Here is a 21343-nt window from a genome sequence, read left to right as displayed (position 1 = left end):
TGATGACAGATTCTAAAGATAAATATAGAGCAAGTAGAAGATGAATAAATTCTAGAGATCTAATACACAGCTTGGTGAGTATTGTCAACAATACTATGTTATATACCCCAGAACTACCTAAGGACTAGATCTTAAATGTTCTCACCACATAAAAGAAATGATAATTATATGATACATTAGAGGTGTTAGCTAAAGCTATGATGGTAATCATATTACAATATATGCACATGCGTGCTCAGTCATGTCTGACTGTTTGTGGCACAATCGACTGTAGCCCACCAAGCTCCTCTGTCCCTGGGTTGCCGTTTCCTACTCCAGGGGATCTTCCTGACCCAAGGATCAAACCCGTGTCTCTTGCATTTCCTGCATTGCTAGGCGAATTCTTTACCACTGAGCCACTTGAGAAGCCCCACATTACAATATATAAATATATGAAATTAATACTTTGTAGACCTTAAGTATACATGCTGTAATATGTAAAATATATCTCAAAAAAAAAAAAAAGATAGAGCCAGGAAACAAAATGGGGAGACTGTCAAGGAAAGAACATTACAATTTTAGATGGAGTAGCCGAGGAAGCATTCACTGTGAGGTTGCATTTGACTCTTTGAAGAGACAATGAAGAAGAGTTTTAGACAGAAAAGCAATGCAAAGGTCCTCAGAGCATGCTCAGCATGATTTCAAAATGTCAAGGAAGCCGAAGTGGCCAGAGTGTAGTAACAAGAGAGCCAAAGATGGAGCCAGTGAGACAGGAAGCCAGATCCTGCAGGAACTTTGGCTTTGACTTTGAGTGAGAACAAAAGCAATTGGAGTTCTGAATAGCAGAATGACATAGTATAATCTATACTGTTTATTCTAAAGATTAAGAATTGGACTATAGAAGTACAAGAGCAGAAGCAAGAAGCCAGGTAGGAAGATACTGCAACAGTCTAGCCAAGAGATGGTGGTTTGGGCCAGAGGATAGTGGTGTGTACCCTGAGGCACTGACAGCATCTGCTGATGGAGCAGATATAAGGTATGTAGAAAAAGCAATGAAGGATGACTCCAGGGTATTTATGGTCTTCCCATGTGGCACTGGTGCTAAAGAATCCATCTGTCAATTCAGGAGACACCAAGAGATGCAGGTTCGATCTCCGAGTCAGGAAGATCCCCTGGAGGAGGGCATAGCAGTCCACTCCAGTATTCTTGGCTGCAGAAGCTCTTGGACGAAGCCTGGTGGGCTATGGCCCATAGAGTCCCAAAGAGTCAGACATGACTGAAGTGACTTAACGCACATGCACACCGGGGTGTTTGGACTGAGCGACAGAGAGTGGAGTTGCCATTTACCTATCACTGAGGGGCTCTGACAGCTTGAAGACTTCTGGTGCTGCCAGTTACTCCTATTGTATTTGATTTCTGTTGATGAGAAAAAAAGGAGTACCAGGAAGGAGGCTCCTCACTCCCTTAACGTGATAGCCTCTGGGCATTGGTAGAAAAGATCTTATTCAGGAACTCTTCATCATTCTTTCAAATTCAGTAGGGGAGATTCTCACTTGTTGCCCTGGGTACCAGGTAACCGGGACCATATCACTGGTGTATTATGAACACTGGTGTATTCATAAATTGGATATTTGTAACTCTGGTGATGATAATGTTATTTCCCCTTGTTCTATCAACAGATAGACTTGAAAAGAGCAATAAATGTATTTCCTTTTGAAGAAGAATTTAGTATTCTAGAATCTAGGCCATTAAATATATCTCTGCTAAATGATATACCAAAAGCTGTAAAAGCATACTTTTCCTAAAAGATGTAGCTAGCCTCTTATAATATTATGATCTTTTTAGTTTTATATAAGATGGACATTTTCCTTTTGATATCTGCTTCACTGAAGAAATCAATAAACATCTTTTAATGAATATGAAAGATAAGCACACTAGCAACATAAGCTAAAATACTAAGTTCCCAATGCCCAGTATTTTCTATGACGATGTAACCTTAGAGTTACTGCAATGTATAGAATATTTATTTATTTACATTATATAAAATATTATATTACACACCGAGTTATATAGTTATATAGACATGGTTATTATGGGCTACTGGGTAAATTTTTAGCATTTTTTTCACTCTCCCTCCCTCCTAGGGCTTTTAGTGGAGTTTCCTGAAAAATGGTATTAATTTTCTATCTGAAAATGTAAGCCTATGATAAGAATGAGTTTTTTATTTGCCCAGCAGATTTCTACTTGCTTCTATACTATCTAAGAATTATGAGCATTTAAAAATATATATATATATATGAATTCCTTAATTAGCAAATTGAAAAATAGCATTAAGAGAGTTGAAGCAAGCTGTACTCAGTTTACTTATTTATTTGTGTTTTTGCCACCCCATGTGGTCTGAAGGATCTTAGTTCCCCAGACAGGGGTTGAACCAGGCCCACAGCAGTGAAATTGCAGAGTCATAACCACTGAGAAAGTGGAAGTGAAAGAAAGTGAAAGTTGCTCAGTCATGTCAGACTCTTTGCGACTCCGTGGACTGCAGCCCGCCAGGCTCCTCTGTCCGTGGGATTCTTCAGGCAAGAATGCTGGAGTGGGTAGCCGCTCCCTTCTCCACTGAACTGCCAGGGAATTCCCTGCATTCAGTTTTCCTAACTCTTAAGTTTCATCATGCCATTGCCCTTGTTTATCTGGTTGTTTCTACTTTATATATTTTATACAGTGGTTTACATTTTTTGCAGAGAGAAGGCAAGGTGGAAGCTGGGATCATGACAGCTACAACGTGGTTGAAAGAGGAGCCTCCAGTACACAAGCTAGAAACAGTAAGCAGTTTTTGAATCTAGAGCTCCTGGGAAACATGCACATGATGATTTTAAGTTTCTTTACTTTTTCCTTCATTTTTCAATATGTAATGAAAATGAATTTTTTAAAAAGTTAGGGACACAAAGTCAAAGGACTGTCAGTAAAATTAATAATTTAGGCTAATATTTTATATCATTAAAAAAAATTCAGGAGCAATCTTCAAGTGTTTAGATCCAAACTGGAATTTTAACTATACCAAACTATAAGTCCAAAAATAAATGCACTGTGTAGATGACCAATCTAACCTAAGCAACAAATTAAATGGAAAAATCTCAATCGTATATATTTAAGATTATTAAATCCAGACATCAAACTCATTCTCTGACTCAAGCAGATATTTGAGTCCTTTGTCCTGTGACAGTTTTAGTAGTTTGTCATCTCATATTCTACAAAAATTTATGTTGTCATCATAAAGCCTTTTTAAAAGTAAAGAGTGTGTGTAAAATTTTAATTGCAGTTGCTATTTTTGTCTTTTTTTTTTAAGAATTTTAACTCTAAATTTATAGTAGCCCAAAGATATAATGGGCTATATGATAACTATATGTTATGATATAATATACATATGATGCAGCAGTATATTATATAGCTGTATGATAACTACATGCAGTGATAACTATTAATTTGTAATACCCCTATAAATTTATATCATCCATTATGTGGTGAATATTTTTTTTAATTTATAGAAATACATGAATATCAAATGTTGGCAGAAGTATTACCAGATTACTGAATAATACTTCCCCAAATCTTTCACTAATGAAGCCTCAGTTTTCAGAAACTGAAGAATATATTTAGCTCTAATTGATGTGAAAAAAATAAATATTAGGTTTAAATTTATAATAAATTTTACTTCAAAATGGCTCTAGTATCTTATTTATTTATGGTGGTCAAGATCCTGTCCAATCTTATTTTTAATGAACTAGAAATATTTTCTAGTTGGGAATTCTTTAACTCCTACAAATTTGTTTTGCTTTTAAAGCATGGTTGAAGGTATCAGCTGGACTGTAGTAAGCAACAGGTTATGTGCTTTTCACTTTGAGGCCAGATTCAATCTCTGCATCTTTGAAGCTAACAGTTCTGCTCTGTGTTTTCCCTGTAAATAATTTAATCACTTTATATTCTAGTTTTAACTTTTATTTATTCGGAAAGTTATTCAACTTGAAAAGAGTATACCAGACTGTAATATTAAATCCTTTATATTTGTTTGCCACATGTTTTACTTTTAGAAAATACCAAGTGATATACTTGTATATAAATTATCTGCCCAAATTAATTCCCTTCCAGTGTAATAGGTTTGATATCGTTATTTTGACATTTTCTAATGTTTCTGTCATTGCCTCTTCTATAGGCTAGGGAGCCGGACTGTCAGGAACACAGAGGTCCAGAACAATTAGCAGAAGCAGCATGTGATCTTTGCAGTGATTTTAGTGAAGATGAATCAGCAGGCAGCTCAGTAACAAAGCCTGCTAAAAACAAAGCATCTTACTCAAGTAAAGCTTCAGTTTCTCCTGGGCAGCTTAGCCTTTTCCAGTGCGGTTTCTCTAAATTGTTTGAGACAAAATGTGAAACAGTTGAGGATGTTGATGAAAATATTGCCTCTGACAATGAAAGTTCTGATAAACAGCCCACATACCTTTCAACAGAAGCCAAAAATGCTGGTTGTCAGAAGAGTCAAGACTCTCTTGGTACTTTGAAACATCAGAAATTAGCTAATGTCCTAAATCCAAATGGAGAATGTGTTTTTGATAAAAGTGAGAAAATTTTAGAAGAAAATATTCCTTCTGAGTCTGGTGATGAGAAAAACTTTAAAAACACAGTTGACCACCATTGCATTTTACAGAATGTCACAGAATCAGAAGATAGTGATATCATCTTTCCCACACAGTATACAACTCAGAGATTCCTTAAGAAGAATATAAGGTTTAAGCTACCTGTGGATGGATCTGAAGATTCTGAATCAGAAAATCCTGTAAATATAAAAAATAATGGTGATGATACAAAGACCAATGTCAGAGGAAATGGACTAATTTCAAAACAATTAAATCTTGAGATTGAGACCCTGAAATCTAATACAAAAGGAAAAGGTAGTAGTGATATTAGTGATGAATCTGATGACATTGAAGTTTTCTGCAAGCCAAGAGTAAGAAAGCAAAGAGCTACTAGTTCTCTGAGGTTTAAGAGAAAAAAGGAAAATAAAAGGGAACGTTACACTTTTCCAAAAACAAGGAAGAAAGCAAACCAAGGGTGTGCAGCAGATGAAGACTGTAACTCTCAGACTATTGATGAGTTTTCATCCTCAGATGATAATTTATCTGTTGGCCACATCAGTTTCTCTAAACAAAACCATAGACCAAAAACTATAAAAGATGAAATCAGTGTCTCTTCAAAATTAGCTAACCATAAAAGAAATAACACTTTCATACCAAGAAAACCAATGAAATTTTCAAATGAGAACATTGTCAATCAGAATCGGATATGTGAATCAATGGATAAATTTTTAGGTAACTGCAAATCCATTCTGAAAACTTTTCTTTACATATTTGTTGTATACAATCAAATAGCTCTTAAGAGATGCTTGAATTAGTTTGAATTAACTCTGCAATCGAGGTGCTATATTGAGATACAAATGAGGAAGTGGGTAGTGGCAGGATAAAGGGAAGACCTAGGTCAGGATAGAGAAGCTTGTCATGTATACCAGACTCCTTCTATGTAACCCATCTGAATCACTATAAACTAATTATTTTAACTTTTTTGCATTTTTATGGTTTTATCAAATGTATATATATTTGATACAGTGTATAACCCTTAACATTATAGTTTAGTCTCATTAAAAATTTTTATATAGTTTATTTTAATGTATAAGATTCTTCCTCCATCCCTTTCTTTACAGTTTATAAGATTTTTTTTTCTTTTTTTCTCTTTATATGATTTCTTTGTTGAAGAAACCAGGCCAGTTATTTTCTGCAGTTTGCATTTTGCTGATTGTGTGCTATTGGTGCAGGTGAACATATTCCTCACCCCTCTGTACTTCCTGAAAAGGAGCAGTTGACCTCTGACACTGTGTCAAACTCAGGTTCAGTCCCCTTGGCAAGGCAAAAGTTAGTGTTTGACAGAATGTTTGCTGGTTTGTCTCTTTATGATCTTAGCAGCCATTTATTCACTCAGAGTAGCACAATGATGGTTTCTACTTCTCATTTCTTTTTCATTTGTTAGAATGCTTTTGTGAGGCAGTACTTCCCCTCATCTACTATTACTTACCCCGTGATACAGTTCATATAGATAAGATAGGAAAAGTCATTTCTTTACCAACTTTAGTAAATGAATTTTCTATTATCCTTCAATTTCTTATCATTGTGAATTAATTGATTCAAGCACATTTAATGAGTCTAAATTCATTTCAATTAGTACCATTATTGAGGCTCAGTTTTCCCATCTTTGCACAGTGGGAGCCTTTAAACATGAGCATTTTGATTCCTTAGATCTTTGATGTGATGCTAATCATCTTTGATAGCGATCTAGTGTTACACAATACTCCAGGATCATCTCATGCATTTTCTGCCTCAGACCTAAAATCAGTTATTTCTCTAAGAAGTCTTGGTTTCTTTTAGTGAAAAAGTGTGTTTCAAGACCACAGTCTAGTGCTAGAAATGATCATTGCTACTGCTTGCTTAGTTATTATTTCTGGGTCTTTTCAGTGGATAAATTGTGTTTATTATAAATTGTGTGTCTGTGTGTGTATATATATATGTATATGTGAGTTTATATATGTGTGACATGTATGTATTTTTATATATGAGATAAAATACTTCATGAGTTCATTTTCATGCTTCCATATTTATTCTTTATTTGGGGGCATAGAGGAGGGATAGGCTGCCCACTCCAGTATTCTTGGGCTTCCCTGGTGGCTCAGATGGTAGAGAATCTGCCTGCAATGTGGGAGACCTGGGTTCGATCTCTGGGTTCGGAAGATCCCCTGGAGGAGGGCATGGCAACTCACTCCAGTATTCTTGCCTGGAGAATCCCATGGACAGAGGGGCCTGGCGGGCTACATGAGGTCGCAAATACTTGGACACAACTAAGTGACTGAGTATACCTAGAGCTTATCCTTAACCTCTTCTCTGTCATATTCACGTACTTTTTCTTCTCCACTGATAATCCTGGTTCTTCAGCATATAGGGGATGATTTAATTATAATGTCCCATAATTAGTCATTTTGTATCCATATTACACAGAAGTAAAATAATAAAAATACCAATACTACTGTAGTGTGATTCCTGAAAACATTAATGTTTGGGGCAGACTTCCCATTTGCTCTCCAATTTCTGCCTGTTTTTAAAATGGATATGTTATGTGTTCATTGTCAGAATACACGGTTACTGCATTATACGCTCTCCTCTTGGACCTCATTTATTCTTGGTTTGCAGGTAACTATAAATTTAATGCTTCTCATTAGTCTTCATGTCAGTGTCTCTCTCATCATTTTGATTGTCTGAAGCTTATATTCTAATAGATCTCTTATTTCTAGTAGATCCCAGAAAAGTACTCATGAGAGTAATATTCTCTGAGATTCTTGTTAATAACAGTTTGTGCCCTTTATATTTAAAAGTCTGATTTGTATTGCTGATCCCTATGTTTTACCATTTTCTTGAAGTCTTTTACCTAATTCTGAAATTAGTTACAATTTTGTTTTGTAAGTTTATTTTTCTGACATTTAGGGATGTTATTCTGCTTATTTTCTTTTCCATTATAATTTTTATGAGATTTGACCCTTTGCTCATTGATATACAAATTCTTTCCCCTGAATTTTTTAAAATGAGGCAGAATTTAGGAAGTCTTTTCTAATTGCACAGAGATTCATATTTGTAATTTTTGCATAGTGTTCAAAACAGTAGTGGGATTTCTTGTTTCTAACCGTTTTTCCTGCTTTGCTCTCGACCATCTCTTTTCCTCATTCCTGTTCTTACTATTCTGTTCACTTTTACTTCACTACAACAGTTTTTCCTTCTTATTTGACCCTGGCCTGGGAGCCCTGGGGGGTCGATTTGGGGAGTTGCTTAGGGCTAGCCTGCCCCAGCCTCGTAGGCAAGCCCCCTGTAACCTGTACTCAGCTTTAGAGAATGGAACATCTTCCCAAATATAGCTGCTGATCTCCAGGTAGCCCATTGTGCTAGAGTGTCCTGTTCTCAGACCCATCAGATGCCACCGTGCCACTTCCTTCTTCCTTCACACAGGCCCTGGTGCCTACAGAGTGTATAGCTACTAGTGAGCTGAACCTGGCTTCTTGTATTTTGGAGCTAGTAGGAATGTCTTGTCATCTGATTTGTTTAAGTGTTGTCCTTGGCTTTTGGTTTTGCAGTCTAGTTGCTCTCATGTTTTAGAGCTAGAAAAACTTCTTCCCCTTACCATCATCTGCTGACAGTCTGATTAGTGATTTTTGAGTTACCATTGCTTTCAGAAGTGTCTTGATATATTCCCCCAAAAAATCACCAGAAAGAATCTGATATTTTGATTTAGAAACCTTAATAATTGTGTTTGACAAAACAAGCTTTCTTTTGTGGTTTTTAGTCGTCCTCATTTAAAAGTTCATTATGATACATCTTTTGATACCCTTGCCCTGCTATGGGAAAGTAGAGCCTTCCTATGTAATTTTTCATAAACTGAAACGGCATAAAGCAAAGAAGAAATTACCTTCGGATACATCTTGTTAATGGTCGCACAAGGTAAGTCCAGGGAACTCACAGATACTCACCAACACAATTCGAAGTTCTGATGGCCTAATGCTGAGATGCTAAGTGTTATTCCTGGTAAAGGAGCTTGGCAGAGCCACGCTTGCTGCCGGGGAGCATGCTGCCTCTTCAAGGTCTGGTGACAAACGCTGTTTTGCTTTTTGCCCTTTTTCATAAAAGTGAAAATCCTCTTTGGATTTCTTTCTGTTAGAGTAAGAACAGGTACTAATGTAAGTCTTTCAGAAAAGCTAAGTGGTAAAAAGCCAATGTTCAAGAAGTAGGGGATACGGATACTGGACTGTCCTTTGGTTTGTGTGCGGCAATTAGATTTTAGGTTTGAAGAATTATTGCGTGAACGTTTGTTTTAAAGAGCAGCCAAGTTGTTGTTGTTGTTGTTTTACTATATAAAAGATGTAATAGTTTGTGTGGAACTCATTCTATTTTGAAGGTATATCATGTGTCATTAAAATTAAGAACAATATCTCAGTCAATTTTTTACCAGAAGAATTCTTTGGCAGGTTTAAACTATTGCTGTATACACCCTAACTGATATTTCAGAATTTAAGGAGAATATTATCTTGGTTGCTCTTTTAGTCATTTAACATCTTGTTTTCTCATGATTGGCGATTCTGATTGAGAGAGTTTCAGGGCTGAAAAAGCACAAGTGTTGAGGGCATAATTGAGGTTCACTGTCAGAGGTGTTTGAGGGAGCTTTTATAGACTTCAATTCTAGCCTTCTCTTTTAATGACCACAATTTAAAAGTAAATTATAGGTGCCTAGAAGCAAAGCAATAAAAAAAAAAGTAGCCATTTTTTAACTTCTTTTAGATAAAAGCTGTAAGTTAATTTTTTTCATTTCCTAAAAACCTCCAAATCTTGACAATCTCTGGGCATATGTACAAAAAAGACAATATACAAACAATAAAACTGAACGAAGCTGACCAAACAAAACTCCCTGGTCATAAACCCCATGCTCCTACCTCATAATTGTAATCAAGTACTTGTTTAAAGGAACAGATGAGGTTAGCACTACTTTTAAATTAGTAAACTTTTTTTTTACATCAACAGAGATGGCAAATTCATAGAAACAACCTTCTACAATGACTTTCCTCATTTCACCTTAAATCTAAAAATTATTACCTGATATCAGAAATTTTTATATGAGAGGGAAGAGTCATTTCTAAGTTAACCTAAGAGTTAAAAAATATATTTGAACTTTTTTCAATTTTTAAAAAAAGAATATTGAGATATTGACATATAAACTCAGTGTTTTTCTTGATTAAAAATAAAATAAGCATAACCTGTTTTAAATGTGTTGCTGATAATTTTTAAAGTATATCTTGAACTATATTGTTTCATCATAAGACACCAGTTAATAAACATCAATTACTTCATAGATGGTGTTCAGGAGGTGGCTTACATTCACTCAAACCAGAATGTGATTGGATCAAGCAAAGCTGAAAATCACATGAGTCGATGGGCAGCACGTGATGTATTTGAACTGAAGCAGTTTTCTCAGCTTCCTGCTAACATAGCTGTTTGCACTTCTAAGGTAAGAAGATAATATACCTCTAGTTTTTATATCATTTTCACAGAAGTTCCTTGATAGGATCTTCTCTAAGTACCCCCTCAAAAGTACCAACAAGATTATAAATGACTTACAAATAAGTGTAAAAAGCAAAATACTATTTGGGGCACTGTATTCACAAAATGTTTTATATTAAAAGACAAATCTGTATCTAAATGCCTAATAATGTTGAGTTGCTTAATAATTTCCTTAATGAAAGTTTGCCAAAAATGAGGACTCTGAGGGAATTAGTTTAATCAGAACCAAAACTACTACTGCTTATATGGAAAAAAGGAAAGTGTATCATCAGATTTCTTCCATAATTTTTCATCTAAAATGAAGACACATACAAAAACTACATCTAGAATTTGTATTTTTAACAAAAGGATTTTTTTTATTAATTTTATTTTTTATTGAAGGATAATTGCTTTACAGAATTTTGCTGTTTTCTGTCAAACCTCAACATGAATGAGCCATAGGTATACAAATATCCCCTCCCTTTTGAAACTCCCTCCCATCTCCCTCCCCATCCCACCCCTCTAGGTTGATACAGAGCCCCTGTTTGAGTTTCCTGAGCCGTGGGCTCTTCTCATTTAAAATTGCTGCTTTGTAGAAATATGGCTTGTATGAAAGTGATATTTTATTTACACACTTATATCAAAAGTTTTTAATAAGTATCTTCTTCTCTTTGGCTTATTCAGTTCAGTCATTCAGTTGTGTCCAACTCTTTGCAAGCCCATGGACTACAGCACGCCAAACTTCCCTGGCCATCACCATCTCCCAGAACCTACTCAAACTCATGTCCATTAAGTTGGTGATGCCATCCAACCATTTTATCCTCTGTTGTCCCCTTATCCTCCCACCTTCAATCTTTCGTAGCATCAAGGTCTTTTCCAGTGAGTCAGCTCTTCACATCAGGTGGCCAAAGTATTGGAGTTTCAGCTTCAGCATCAATCAGTCCTGCCAGTGAATACTCAGGATTGATCTTTTTTAGGATGGACTGGTTGGATCTCCTTGCTGTCCAAGGGACTCTCAAGAGTCTTCTTCAACACCACAGTTCAAAAGCATCAGTTCTTCTGCACTCAACTTTCTTTATAGTCCAACTCTCACATCCATCCATGAGTACTGGAAAAACCATAGCTTTGACTAGATGGACCTTTGTTGGCAAAGTAACGTCTCTGCTTTTTAACATGCCTTCTAGGTTGGTCATAACTTTTCTTCCAAGGAGCAAGCATCTTTTAATTTCATGGCTGCAGTCACCATCTGCAGTGATTTTGGAGCCCCAAAAAATAGTCTCTCACTGTTTCCCCATCTGTTTGCCATGATGTGATGGGACGAGATGCCATGATCTTGGTTTTCTGAATGTTGAGCTTTAAGCCAACTTTTTCACTCTCCTCTTTTACTTTCATTAAGAGGCTCTTTAGTTCTTCTTTGCTTTCTGCCATAAGGGTGGTGTCATCTGCATATCTGAGGTTATTGACATTTCTTCCGGCAATCTTGATTCCAGCTTGTGCTTCCTCCAGCCTGGCATTTCGCACGATGTACTCTGCATATAAGTTAAATAAGCAGGGTGACAAAATACAGCCTTGACGTACTCCTTTCCCAATTTGGAACCAGTCTATTGTTCCATGTCCAGTTCTAACTGTTGCTTCCTGACCTTTGGCTTGACCTTTGGCTTATTATTCTTTCTTAATTCCTGAGAGCTAAATGTCTGAAGAGTAATTTTTCTACCACTTTATGTGTACAAGTGGAAAATTGGTATTGTATATAACAGTGACACTCTGTTTCAAGTTAGTGCTACTTTTGGAGTGAAGTGGATAAAATACCTCTGAACTGTCAAGCTGTCTTCATTTATTTGTACCCCATCTGGTTTGGGGGCTATCCAGGTGGCACAGTCATATAGAATCTGCCTGCCAATGGAGAAGATGTGGGTTCGATCCCTGGGTTGGAAAGATCATCTGGAGAAGGAAATGGCAGTCCACTCCAGTATTCCTGCCTGGAATATTCCATGGACAGAGGAGCCTGGAGGGCTACAGTCTATGGGGTCACAGAGAATTGGACATGACTGAGCACACAAACACATCTGGTTTGACAAAGATTTTGGATCGTTTTAATTAAATCAGAATAAAAATTCATGACCAAGGAAAATAGAAATTAAGATAGAAGTTCAAGGCTGGGAGGAAGTTAGAATGCAGATATATAAGATTATAATGCAGGTATGTAAGATATACTACACTTACCCAGATACATTTTTTAATGGCAAATTTGATTGAGTCTCCTGGTAGACAACACAAAGGAAGTGAACAATGTATTTAGTATTTTCTTAACTAATCCATTTGGAAATGTTGGACAGTTTGGGTGGTCACGATGACAAAATGCCTGACTGGCATTAAAGTCTGGAGGCAGCGCTGTCATGGGGTGTCGGGAGGCCCAGGAGGGTAGGTGGGGAAGCATCCCACATGCCAAGAATTGTTCTGCCCAAAATGCCATAACACCCTACTGAGAAACGCTGAGCTAAATGTCCTTAAAGACAAAAAAAAAAGTGAAAACAAACACACACAGAAAAACAGTTCTTCTGAAAAGGAGCAAAGCTTTTCCTAGTGCTTAATTTGAAAGAATTTGTCACCTGGCATTTTGGATGGGGACCACTACATGACAAAAGTCAGTTGTCTTATAATTTCCTTGGTGGCTCAATGGTAAAGAATCTGCCTGCAATGCAGGAAACACAGGAGATACAGTCCCTGGGTCAGGAAGATCCCCTGGAGGAGGGCGTGGCAACCCACTCTAGCATTCTTACCTGGACAATCCCATGGACAGAGGAGCCTGGCAGGATACGGTCCATGGAGTTGCAAAGAGTTGGACACAACTGAGGCAACTGAGCACATTGTCTTGTAATATTCTTAGAGTTATTGTAATATTGTGCTTTGAAAGGCTATGCTTTTAGCTTTTTTTGATATAATCCAAAGGCCTAGTTCCAAAATGCAAATCATATAAAAGCACTTTCATGACCCAAGTATGCTACTTTTTTATATTCTCACTTTACTTAGGAGTATACCATATGTCAAGCAGTACTGTAGATAGCATTTCTACAGTTGTACTACCTTGTAGAAGCTATATGAAAAAGGTAGGCAGAAATGTGCTGGGTTTGCCAGAAATTTGCTATACTAAAATGAGGAGCATATCAGAATCTTTTAAATAGACAGCTAATTTTTTATTAGGTTTTTTTTTCTTTCTTTTAAACCATGCCTTTTATTAAAACCATGCTCTTTTCCAAACAGATTTTAATGTGAAAGGTCAGAAAACTTGGCAAATTCTGTAGTACATGTTAATGCAGTAATTTCACTGGATATTGGTCACTAACTTATTTAAGTATTTCTCAGAGAAGAAGTTTATCGCCATATAATACCTCCCAAAATGGATCAAGAAGCAGTAAAAAGTCCCTCTGGAACCTTCATAAGGAAAGTTGTAAAAACAAACATGGTGGAAATACTTTTTGTTGTTTGCTGTTTAGTTGTTAAGTCATGTCCGACCTTTTTGCGACCCCATGGACCGTAGGCCGCCAGGCTCCTCTCTCCATGGGCTTTTCCAGTCAAATATACTGAAGTTGGTTGCTATTTCCTTCTCCAGGGGATCTTCCCAACCCAGGGACCAAACCCACGTCTCCTGCACTGCAGGTAGATTCTTTACCACTAAGCCACCAGGGAAGCCACTGATGGAAATATACTGTGCTTTTAATTGGGAATGGTGGGAAGGGAGTTTCATCTTTACATTAGCAGTACTGATAGTTTTCAACCTTTTTTAGCCTGAACATTCTTGAGATGGACAGTACAATCTCATCAGAAACCTTGTTTCTTCACAGTGATGTTCAGAGTGAGGGACGTTTCTTGCCAGGAGAAACAAATTGGAATACCCTGCCCCTGGAGTGTCTGATGTGCCTTTTGAGGCCATATATCTCCCCCATCACACGCAGACCAATTTAGCAGAACTTTTTCAAGGAATATGAAGAAATCTGGTGTTTAATGACTGAATCATGGTGGGTATAAAAAATACTCAGGGGAGTTTTAAAGCCATTAAGCTGGAAGGCCAGTCCCATGCCACCAATGGTAGCAGGGCAAGAACAGTCTATATAAACATACTCATCTCATCAGCTAACTTCAAATCAGTGCTTGATACAGTAAATTCTGACAGTAAGACTGAGCCCCTCAGGTTTGACCGGCATCGTTTAACACATCAAGTTAGCAGTATCGTTGTCTTTCAGCATCTTGAAAGTTGTGTTATTTGTGTACAACAACCACTTGAGGACAGAATTATAAACTTTCCCTCAAAAAAGAAAGATCTTGGGTATATACTGCTATATATAAAATAGATAACTAATTAGGACCTGGTGTATAGCACAGGGAACTTTTCTCAGTCCTCCATAGTGACTTACATGGGATAAGAATCTAAAGAAGAAGGGATATGTGTATATGTATAATTGATGAATCAGCAGTGAACTTCGCTGTCCATCCTTAACTAACACAGCATTATGAATCAACTATACTCCAACAAAAATTTAAATAAATGAATAGATAGATTCATAAAAAGAAAGATCTTGATATATGAAAATCAGTTTTCAAAATAGATAGTGATCATACATACTTGGGATGTTCTTAAATTTTCACCAATGTCAAAAACTAAACCTGTTGTATTTTTTACATAAAACCCAGTCCCTGGACATACCTTATGCTTTTCTCCTTTTAGTTTATTTAGAAATAAATAAAAGAATTCATAAAATGAGACATCTTCAATTTGTTGAGCTCTGTAGTCTTCTCAAGGCAGAGGAATTTTGATGGTTATAACTGGTCTATGTCATGGAGTCTATTCAGATGTCAATTTGAATTGTAACTCTACCTGATACTTCCTTTGTGACCATGAAAAAGTTACTTACCTTCTCTGTGCCTCAATTTTCTTGTGCTTAAAATACAAGTAATTATACTTCTTACCTCAAAAGGTTCTTGTGAAGACTAAATGAGGTAATGCCTATAAAATGCTCTGAACAGTATCTGACACAAAGTAAGCAGTTAATGAATAATAAGTATTGTTATTGCAACCAGTGGGTAAGACTGATGTCAGGTCTTTAACTTCCCTAGAAGGTGAAAATCAACAAGGACAAATAATCCATAAGCAGTCTTGCGTGCCCAGTCGCTTCAGTCATGTCTGACTCTTTGCAAGCCTCATGGACTGCCAGGAGCCTGCCAGGCTCCTCTGTGCATGGGATTCTCCAGGCAAGAATAGTGGAGTGGGCTGCCGTGCCCTCCTCTAGGGGATCTCTCTGACCTAGGGATCAAACCTGCATCTCCTGCATTGCAGGCAAATTCTTTACCACTGAGCCACCAGGGAAGCCCTGCAATCATATTTAACTATAAGTAAAAGAATGGGTGATGCTAGTCCCTCTGGGGCTTTGAACTTCCTTTTAAATAAAAAAGTAAGAATGCTTATGCTATTGATATAGTATTTTTAAAATTTTTATATGTGACTAAGTTTTTGTTTATGAAAACAAAGTCACCCAGTGCTTTATAATTTATATTAATTTTATTTTAGGCCTTTTCTGTAATAGAGTGAAAATTATTAGTGACTTTTCTGTGTAGAGCTGATAGATCTAGTTTCTGTTTAGGTTCATCAGTTTAAGTGATTGCTTCTAATTCATGATATCTCCATGGCTGCCAACATTCATTCAAATGAGTGAGACTGCATTCTGCCATCAAATTAGTTGTTTTGCATCTATGTACGTAGTGCTAGGGTTTTCTTCACTATAATTCTTCCGGAAACTAGAAACTAATAAAGTCAGTGAGATGGAATGATGGTAGTGTCATGTTTCTCTTTACTAAAACTATTTGTAAAGATGATTTGAGATATTGATGACATTTCATTCACAGAATTTCTAAGGAGAAAAACTGTTCACAGTCACTGATTTTATCGTATCTGGTTGATGATACTTCAACACCTTTAATGAGTAAATCGTTGAAACATACCACCATCTTTGGTTAGAGATATGTATGTCACTCACTGAGAGGTTTTGCAGCTTGCTGTGTGGTGATAGGTGGCAATGATGGAGTTGCAGTCTAGCAAAAACCTTTTAAACCATTATGGAAGGAAAAGAGAATAAAGGTAAATAAAACAAGATGAAGGCAAAAAGGCTCAGCCATAGTACTAGAAATATTGACAACCCTTTTCTTTCTGAAATCTCCAAATATCCCTAGACCTCCCAGCTTCAGTACAGTATCTTTCTTCTAGGGTTTACATCCAGAATCTTTTTGATTACTGAGAATTCTTTTGAGTGCTTCATGTCTGTCATCAAAGATTTATTAGAGACCTTTGTGTTCAAAAAGAGTTTGTGTGTGTGTGTGTGTGATGTGTGTGTGTGATGTCTGTGTGACGTGTGTGTGTGATGTCTGTGTGTGGTCTCTTAGTGTATGTGTCTGTGTCTGCAGCCAGATGCAGATGTGCTGCCTCAGTTCCTAAGAAAACAAAACAAGTCCTATTTATTTGTATGAAGGCAACACAAGATTAACAGTGGCCACAATATGCAAGTATTTTACTTCCCAAGGAATACTGTAATTGAGTCTAAGTGAGAGCCTTTAACTAAATTGCAAAGGAATATACTAAATGAAAAACTTACAAAGGAGAAATAATGTACACTGCAATTATAAATAACATATTGTAGTCTTTCAGAGTTTCTCAGTCCTTTGATGTAATTATTAGAAACCAAAATGGCAAAAGCTGTGAATCAAATAAAATTCAACCATATGTTAAGAAAAGTTCTAAAATATACTGTCTGTCCCATATTTCCTTTGGTTTCTTAGTGTATACTTTTATAAATTAATTTACTTATAGAACGTATTAGATAGATATGTTGAATTAAAACCTTAAATTTCTAATTATGCCTGTTTAATTTAGCAATACAAAACTATGTAAAATAAGAACTTGCTTTACATTCAGTTGTGCTTGGATATTTCAGAACCATATGAGAACAACTTATTTTAAAAGATAAGATGCCTGATAACAAGAGGGAAAACCTGTGTGATTTAGGTTTAAGCTTAGACCAAACAGAAATATTTAAGCGCTGGAAGGAATGGATAATACCTTTGTTAAAGTTAACTTGTTCTTTCACTATATGGAAGTATGTCGTAAAACTTAGCTATACCTGTGTGATGTGGTACCTCATTTTTTCAGTCAACTGTTATGTTTTCAACTTAAGCTTACTTAAAGTTTTCTGAAAAGATTATACAAAGACAGCATTCAATTAAGGATTAATCACTATGGCAACTGAGATGCGACTGAAAGGGGGAGGATGTACTCTCCCCTCAGTTTCCTGCCAGCTGTCATAGTCAGCCTCTGTTGCCTGAATCCAAGCCAAAATATAGACTGTGACCAACTCGAAGAAACTATATCTGTATTTTTATAAATTGGTACAAGTATCAGACTATAAAAGGAGACTTAATCCCCTGAATGGTATGACAGACACTTGGCACTCTTGCCAGTGTTTGACAGAGAAATAACGGGCCGCTTTGTAGTAAAACCTGGATTAATAGTAAACCCTTCTTTATGTTACTGCCGCATGGTGTAAATGAGAGAACTAAGCATGCTGTCAGCCTGGGGGCGGAGGTGGCGTGGGGGAGAGTCTTTTATATAACCAGCGCAAGTTTAAGCACTGTTCAGAATACTGTAAATACAAAATGTTGTCTTAGTAAGAACTTCTCTTTCTCGTATTTGTATTAGATTGGCATTTTGTAGGTTACTTAAAGAAAGGATTTTTTTGAGCTATGGTAGATTCAATTGCAGTGTGTGTATACAGCTTTTGGCGTCAGGAGGAGAGATGGGCTATTTACAATAAGCAGACTTTGGGGAGATACAGCTTTCCATTAGCCTGTTTTTCAGGATAGTGAATGGCATGATGGTTTAAAGTAATTGTTCACAAACGACTGGTTTATGAAGTAGTCCAGTAAGTAAGGTGTATGATTTCACCATGCAATGGAATTAACTCTTGCTGGGTGGGATTTTTCATGGTCTTATCATTTTTCTGTCTTGAGATGTTAACTTTATAGTATTTGCATCAGAAAGTTTTTCTTCCTAGTGATTTTAGTAAAGATCAGATTTATAAAGTTGTGTATGTATACGTATAAAATTACGGGACCAGTGTTGGCATGAAGAAGGCTTTTGTATTTCTATTCTTAGAAGTAGGATTGATTGAGAGAGAGAGTGTGTCATTTGTGAAAATCACCTATTACCTAGTCAAAGGAATGAGAATCTGGCGTTACCTATAAACATGTATTCCACTTCTAGCTAGTGGCGACAAGGAGCTGTGGCATCCTTCCTCACAGTGATGTTACCAGGCTTGGTGGAGTAATGTCACTAATGAGCTAATGGGGACAAAACCACATTCAATTCTTGCCCGAAAGGCATACGTGGTTATTATTGTATTTGTGATTATTGCTTATTGCTTACTAGTAGGGTTGATGGATGAGTGAAGCTCTTTCTCTTTTTCTATACGAAGACCTGTTATTATTTTTGTTATTAGTGTGTGTGTTAGTTGCTCAGTTTTGTCCGACTCTTTGTGACTGCATGGACCCTATAGCCTGCCAGGCTCTGTTAGTAGCACCAGTAATAAAATACATTAGAATACCCTAAAAGATATCTAGTTCAATCCTCAAATTTTATAGATGAAGGACCCACCTTGAACTGTGCCTGGTTTATCATAAAGAATACTATAGAAAAAAATTATATTTGACAGTAATTATAAGCTAATGTGACAATGGCCTGGGCTGATAAAAATATTCTTTGCTAATTAGGAAGTAGCTTGATTCTAACTCTTCTAGCTGGTCATTGTTCCAATTGCTTAGAAGATTGATAAGGCTTCTTTGAACAGTTTCTCTGTTTAGAATTGTTGGAAGATTATAAATAGTTTAAAAATAGTATTTCTTCAAATAGTGCTTTCTAAAAGAATCCACTTGCCAGTGTAGGAGATGCAAGAGACACTGGTTCAATTCCTGGATCGATAAGATCCCCGGAGGAGAAAATGGCACCCCACTCCAGTATCCTGGCTGGGAGAATGCCATAGACAGAGGAGCCTGGTAGGCTATAATTCATGAGGTCGCAGAGAGTCTGACATGACTGAGCATCTGAGCATAAGTAACAATATAAAGGCTTAGAGATATGAGGCCTCATTGAATTCTGATTGACTTTACCTAGTGACTTAAGAGAATGTTAAGCACTTAATAGCCCTTTTCAAATGTGTATTTTATCCCTCTCTGAAAACCATGGTATCAGTTGGACATGGCCACTTAACGGAAGCACCTATTGCCTTGTCATCTGAGACTCCTGCCTCCACACATATGAATTCTGAGTTTTATAGGATGAATGAAGTGAAATTACAAGGATAGGGAATCATAGTATTTCAGAACTTCAAAGATTCTTGGAGACTAATGCAAACAATACCGTTTTACTGACTTTTTTATTTTAATGAGATGGTATATGATTTCCCTCAGGCTCAGCAGTGGCAGTCAGCTTAAATCCCTGCAGTCTTTCAATCCTTCTGGTTTCTCCTGTGCTTTCCCCCAGTTCTTTTACTTTCTATTTTGCTTTGGAGATTTTCCTTTTTTTTTTTAAAGTCTATTTTGCTTTTCCAATATGACAAATCAGTCTAATTTTTCAAGATAACTTGTCTATTAAGAATTACCCTCACTTTAGCAGTTAAAAAATTCGGGTGGACTAAATGTATCTTTCCCTTTAAAAATCTTTTTTTAGATAGTTAAAACTATCTGGACTCAAGAAATACCGTAAGACTTGGCAGTATCTACTCAACCTTAGTTGTCCTAACCTCCCAAATCTCCAAACTTCTCTACCTCTCAGCATGTAACTCAGATGTGTCACTCTTTCACAAAGCCTGCCCCAATTCCAACATAAGCTGTATAGGTAAGCTGTCCTTCTTAATGCTTTTTCTGCTTTATGTAATAGTACTTTGACCTAGTTATTCTAACATATGACTTCCAAATTTTTATCAGTTAGGTAAGTATACATCTTCTTTTCTAGTAAACTCTGGACTTTAAAAATAATCGCAGCACTGTTTATAATAGCCAGGACATGGAAGCAACCTAGATGCCCAACAGCAGACGAATGGATAAGAAAGCTGTGGTACATATACACCATGGAATATTACTCAGCCATTAAAAAGAATTCATTTGAGTCAGTTCTAATGAGATGGATGAAACTGAAGCCCATTATACAGAGTGAAGTAAGCCAGAAAGATAAAGAACATTACAGTATACTAACACATATATATGGGATTTAGAAAGATGGTAATGATACCCTATATGCAAAACAGAAAAAGAGACACAGATGTACAGAACAGACTTTTGGACTCTGTGGGAGAAGGCGAGGGTGGGATGTTTCGAGAGAACAGCATTGAAACATGTATATTATCTAGGGTGAAACAGATCACCAGCCCAGGTTGGATGCATTAGACGGGTGCTCAGAGCTGGTGCACTGGGAAGACCCAGAGGGAGCAGGTAGAGAGGGAGGTGGGAGTGGGGATCGGGATGGGGAACACATGTAAATCCATGGCTGATTCATGTCAATGTATGACAAAACCCACTACAGTATTGTAAAGTAATTAGCCTCCAACTAATAAAAATAAATGAAAGAAAAAAGGGGAAAATAAATAAATAAATAAAAAGTATATTTAAAAATAAAAATAGCAGAATATGTCTCTGATTCTCATTTGATAACTCTGGAGACCTAAAATAATGTCTTGTATATAATTGATACTTTTTTTAATAATTTAGGTTTTCAGTTGTTGTCAGGGTATACTGAACCCCCACACTATGTTCTGAAAAGTAAATAGTTTAAACTGTCTTTTCTATAAACAAATATCAGAATTTTCCTAAAAATCCTCTGGCAATGGCTTGGCATTGTTGAGCTACTAAATGTATTTACAATTAGCCAAGGGAAACAATCCCTCCTTATCTGAATTAGAAGGTTTGCCTGTCATTTGTGGTCTTCAATAAACTTACTCAATCTACACCTCCAACCAAATGATCTACTGGCTGATCCTTCACTACCAATTCAAGTTTCTCTCCCTCCATAAAACCTCACTCTTTGGAGATCAGCAAGCTCCTTTCACACCCATTCTCTGTGCCTAACATCATTGTAGACATGGTGGACACCGTGTTAGTGT

The 21343-nt window shown here is 36.6% G+C and overlaps 1 protein-coding gene across 7 annotated transcripts in view; it reads left to right on the top strand.

Annotated features, from left to right (window-relative positions):
* ERCC6L2 (ERCC excision repair 6 like 2) overlaps positions 1-21343 on the top strand; it is a 173517-nt gene that overhangs the window by 126424 nt on the left and 25750 nt on the right. For 5 of the 7 annotated variants that reach the window (XM_070459504.1, XM_070459503.1, XM_070459501.1 and 2 more), the window contains exons 15-17: positions 2718-2798; positions 4187-5339; positions 9962-10116. In XM_070459504.1, coding sequence (XP_070315605.1) covers positions 2718-2798; positions 4187-5339; positions 9962-10116 — 1389 coding nt within the window. Of the gene's footprint in view, positions 1-2717; positions 2799-4186; positions 5340-9961; positions 10117-13511; positions 13665-18453; positions 20497-21343 lie in introns of those variants that run through there. The other 2 variants (XM_070459506.1, XM_070459505.1) reach the window with 2 other exon arrangements.

This window comes from Odocoileus virginianus, chromosome 31 (genome assembly GCF_023699985.2).
Source record: "Odocoileus virginianus isolate 20LAN1187 ecotype Illinois chromosome 31, Ovbor_1.2, whole genome shotgun sequence".
In the NCBI taxonomy this organism is placed as follows: domain Eukaryota; kingdom Metazoa; phylum Chordata; class Mammalia; order Artiodactyla; family Cervidae; genus Odocoileus; species Odocoileus virginianus.
The sequence above is the reverse complement of the archived record's forward strand: the minus strand, read 5'-3'. Positions and strand labels throughout refer to the sequence as shown.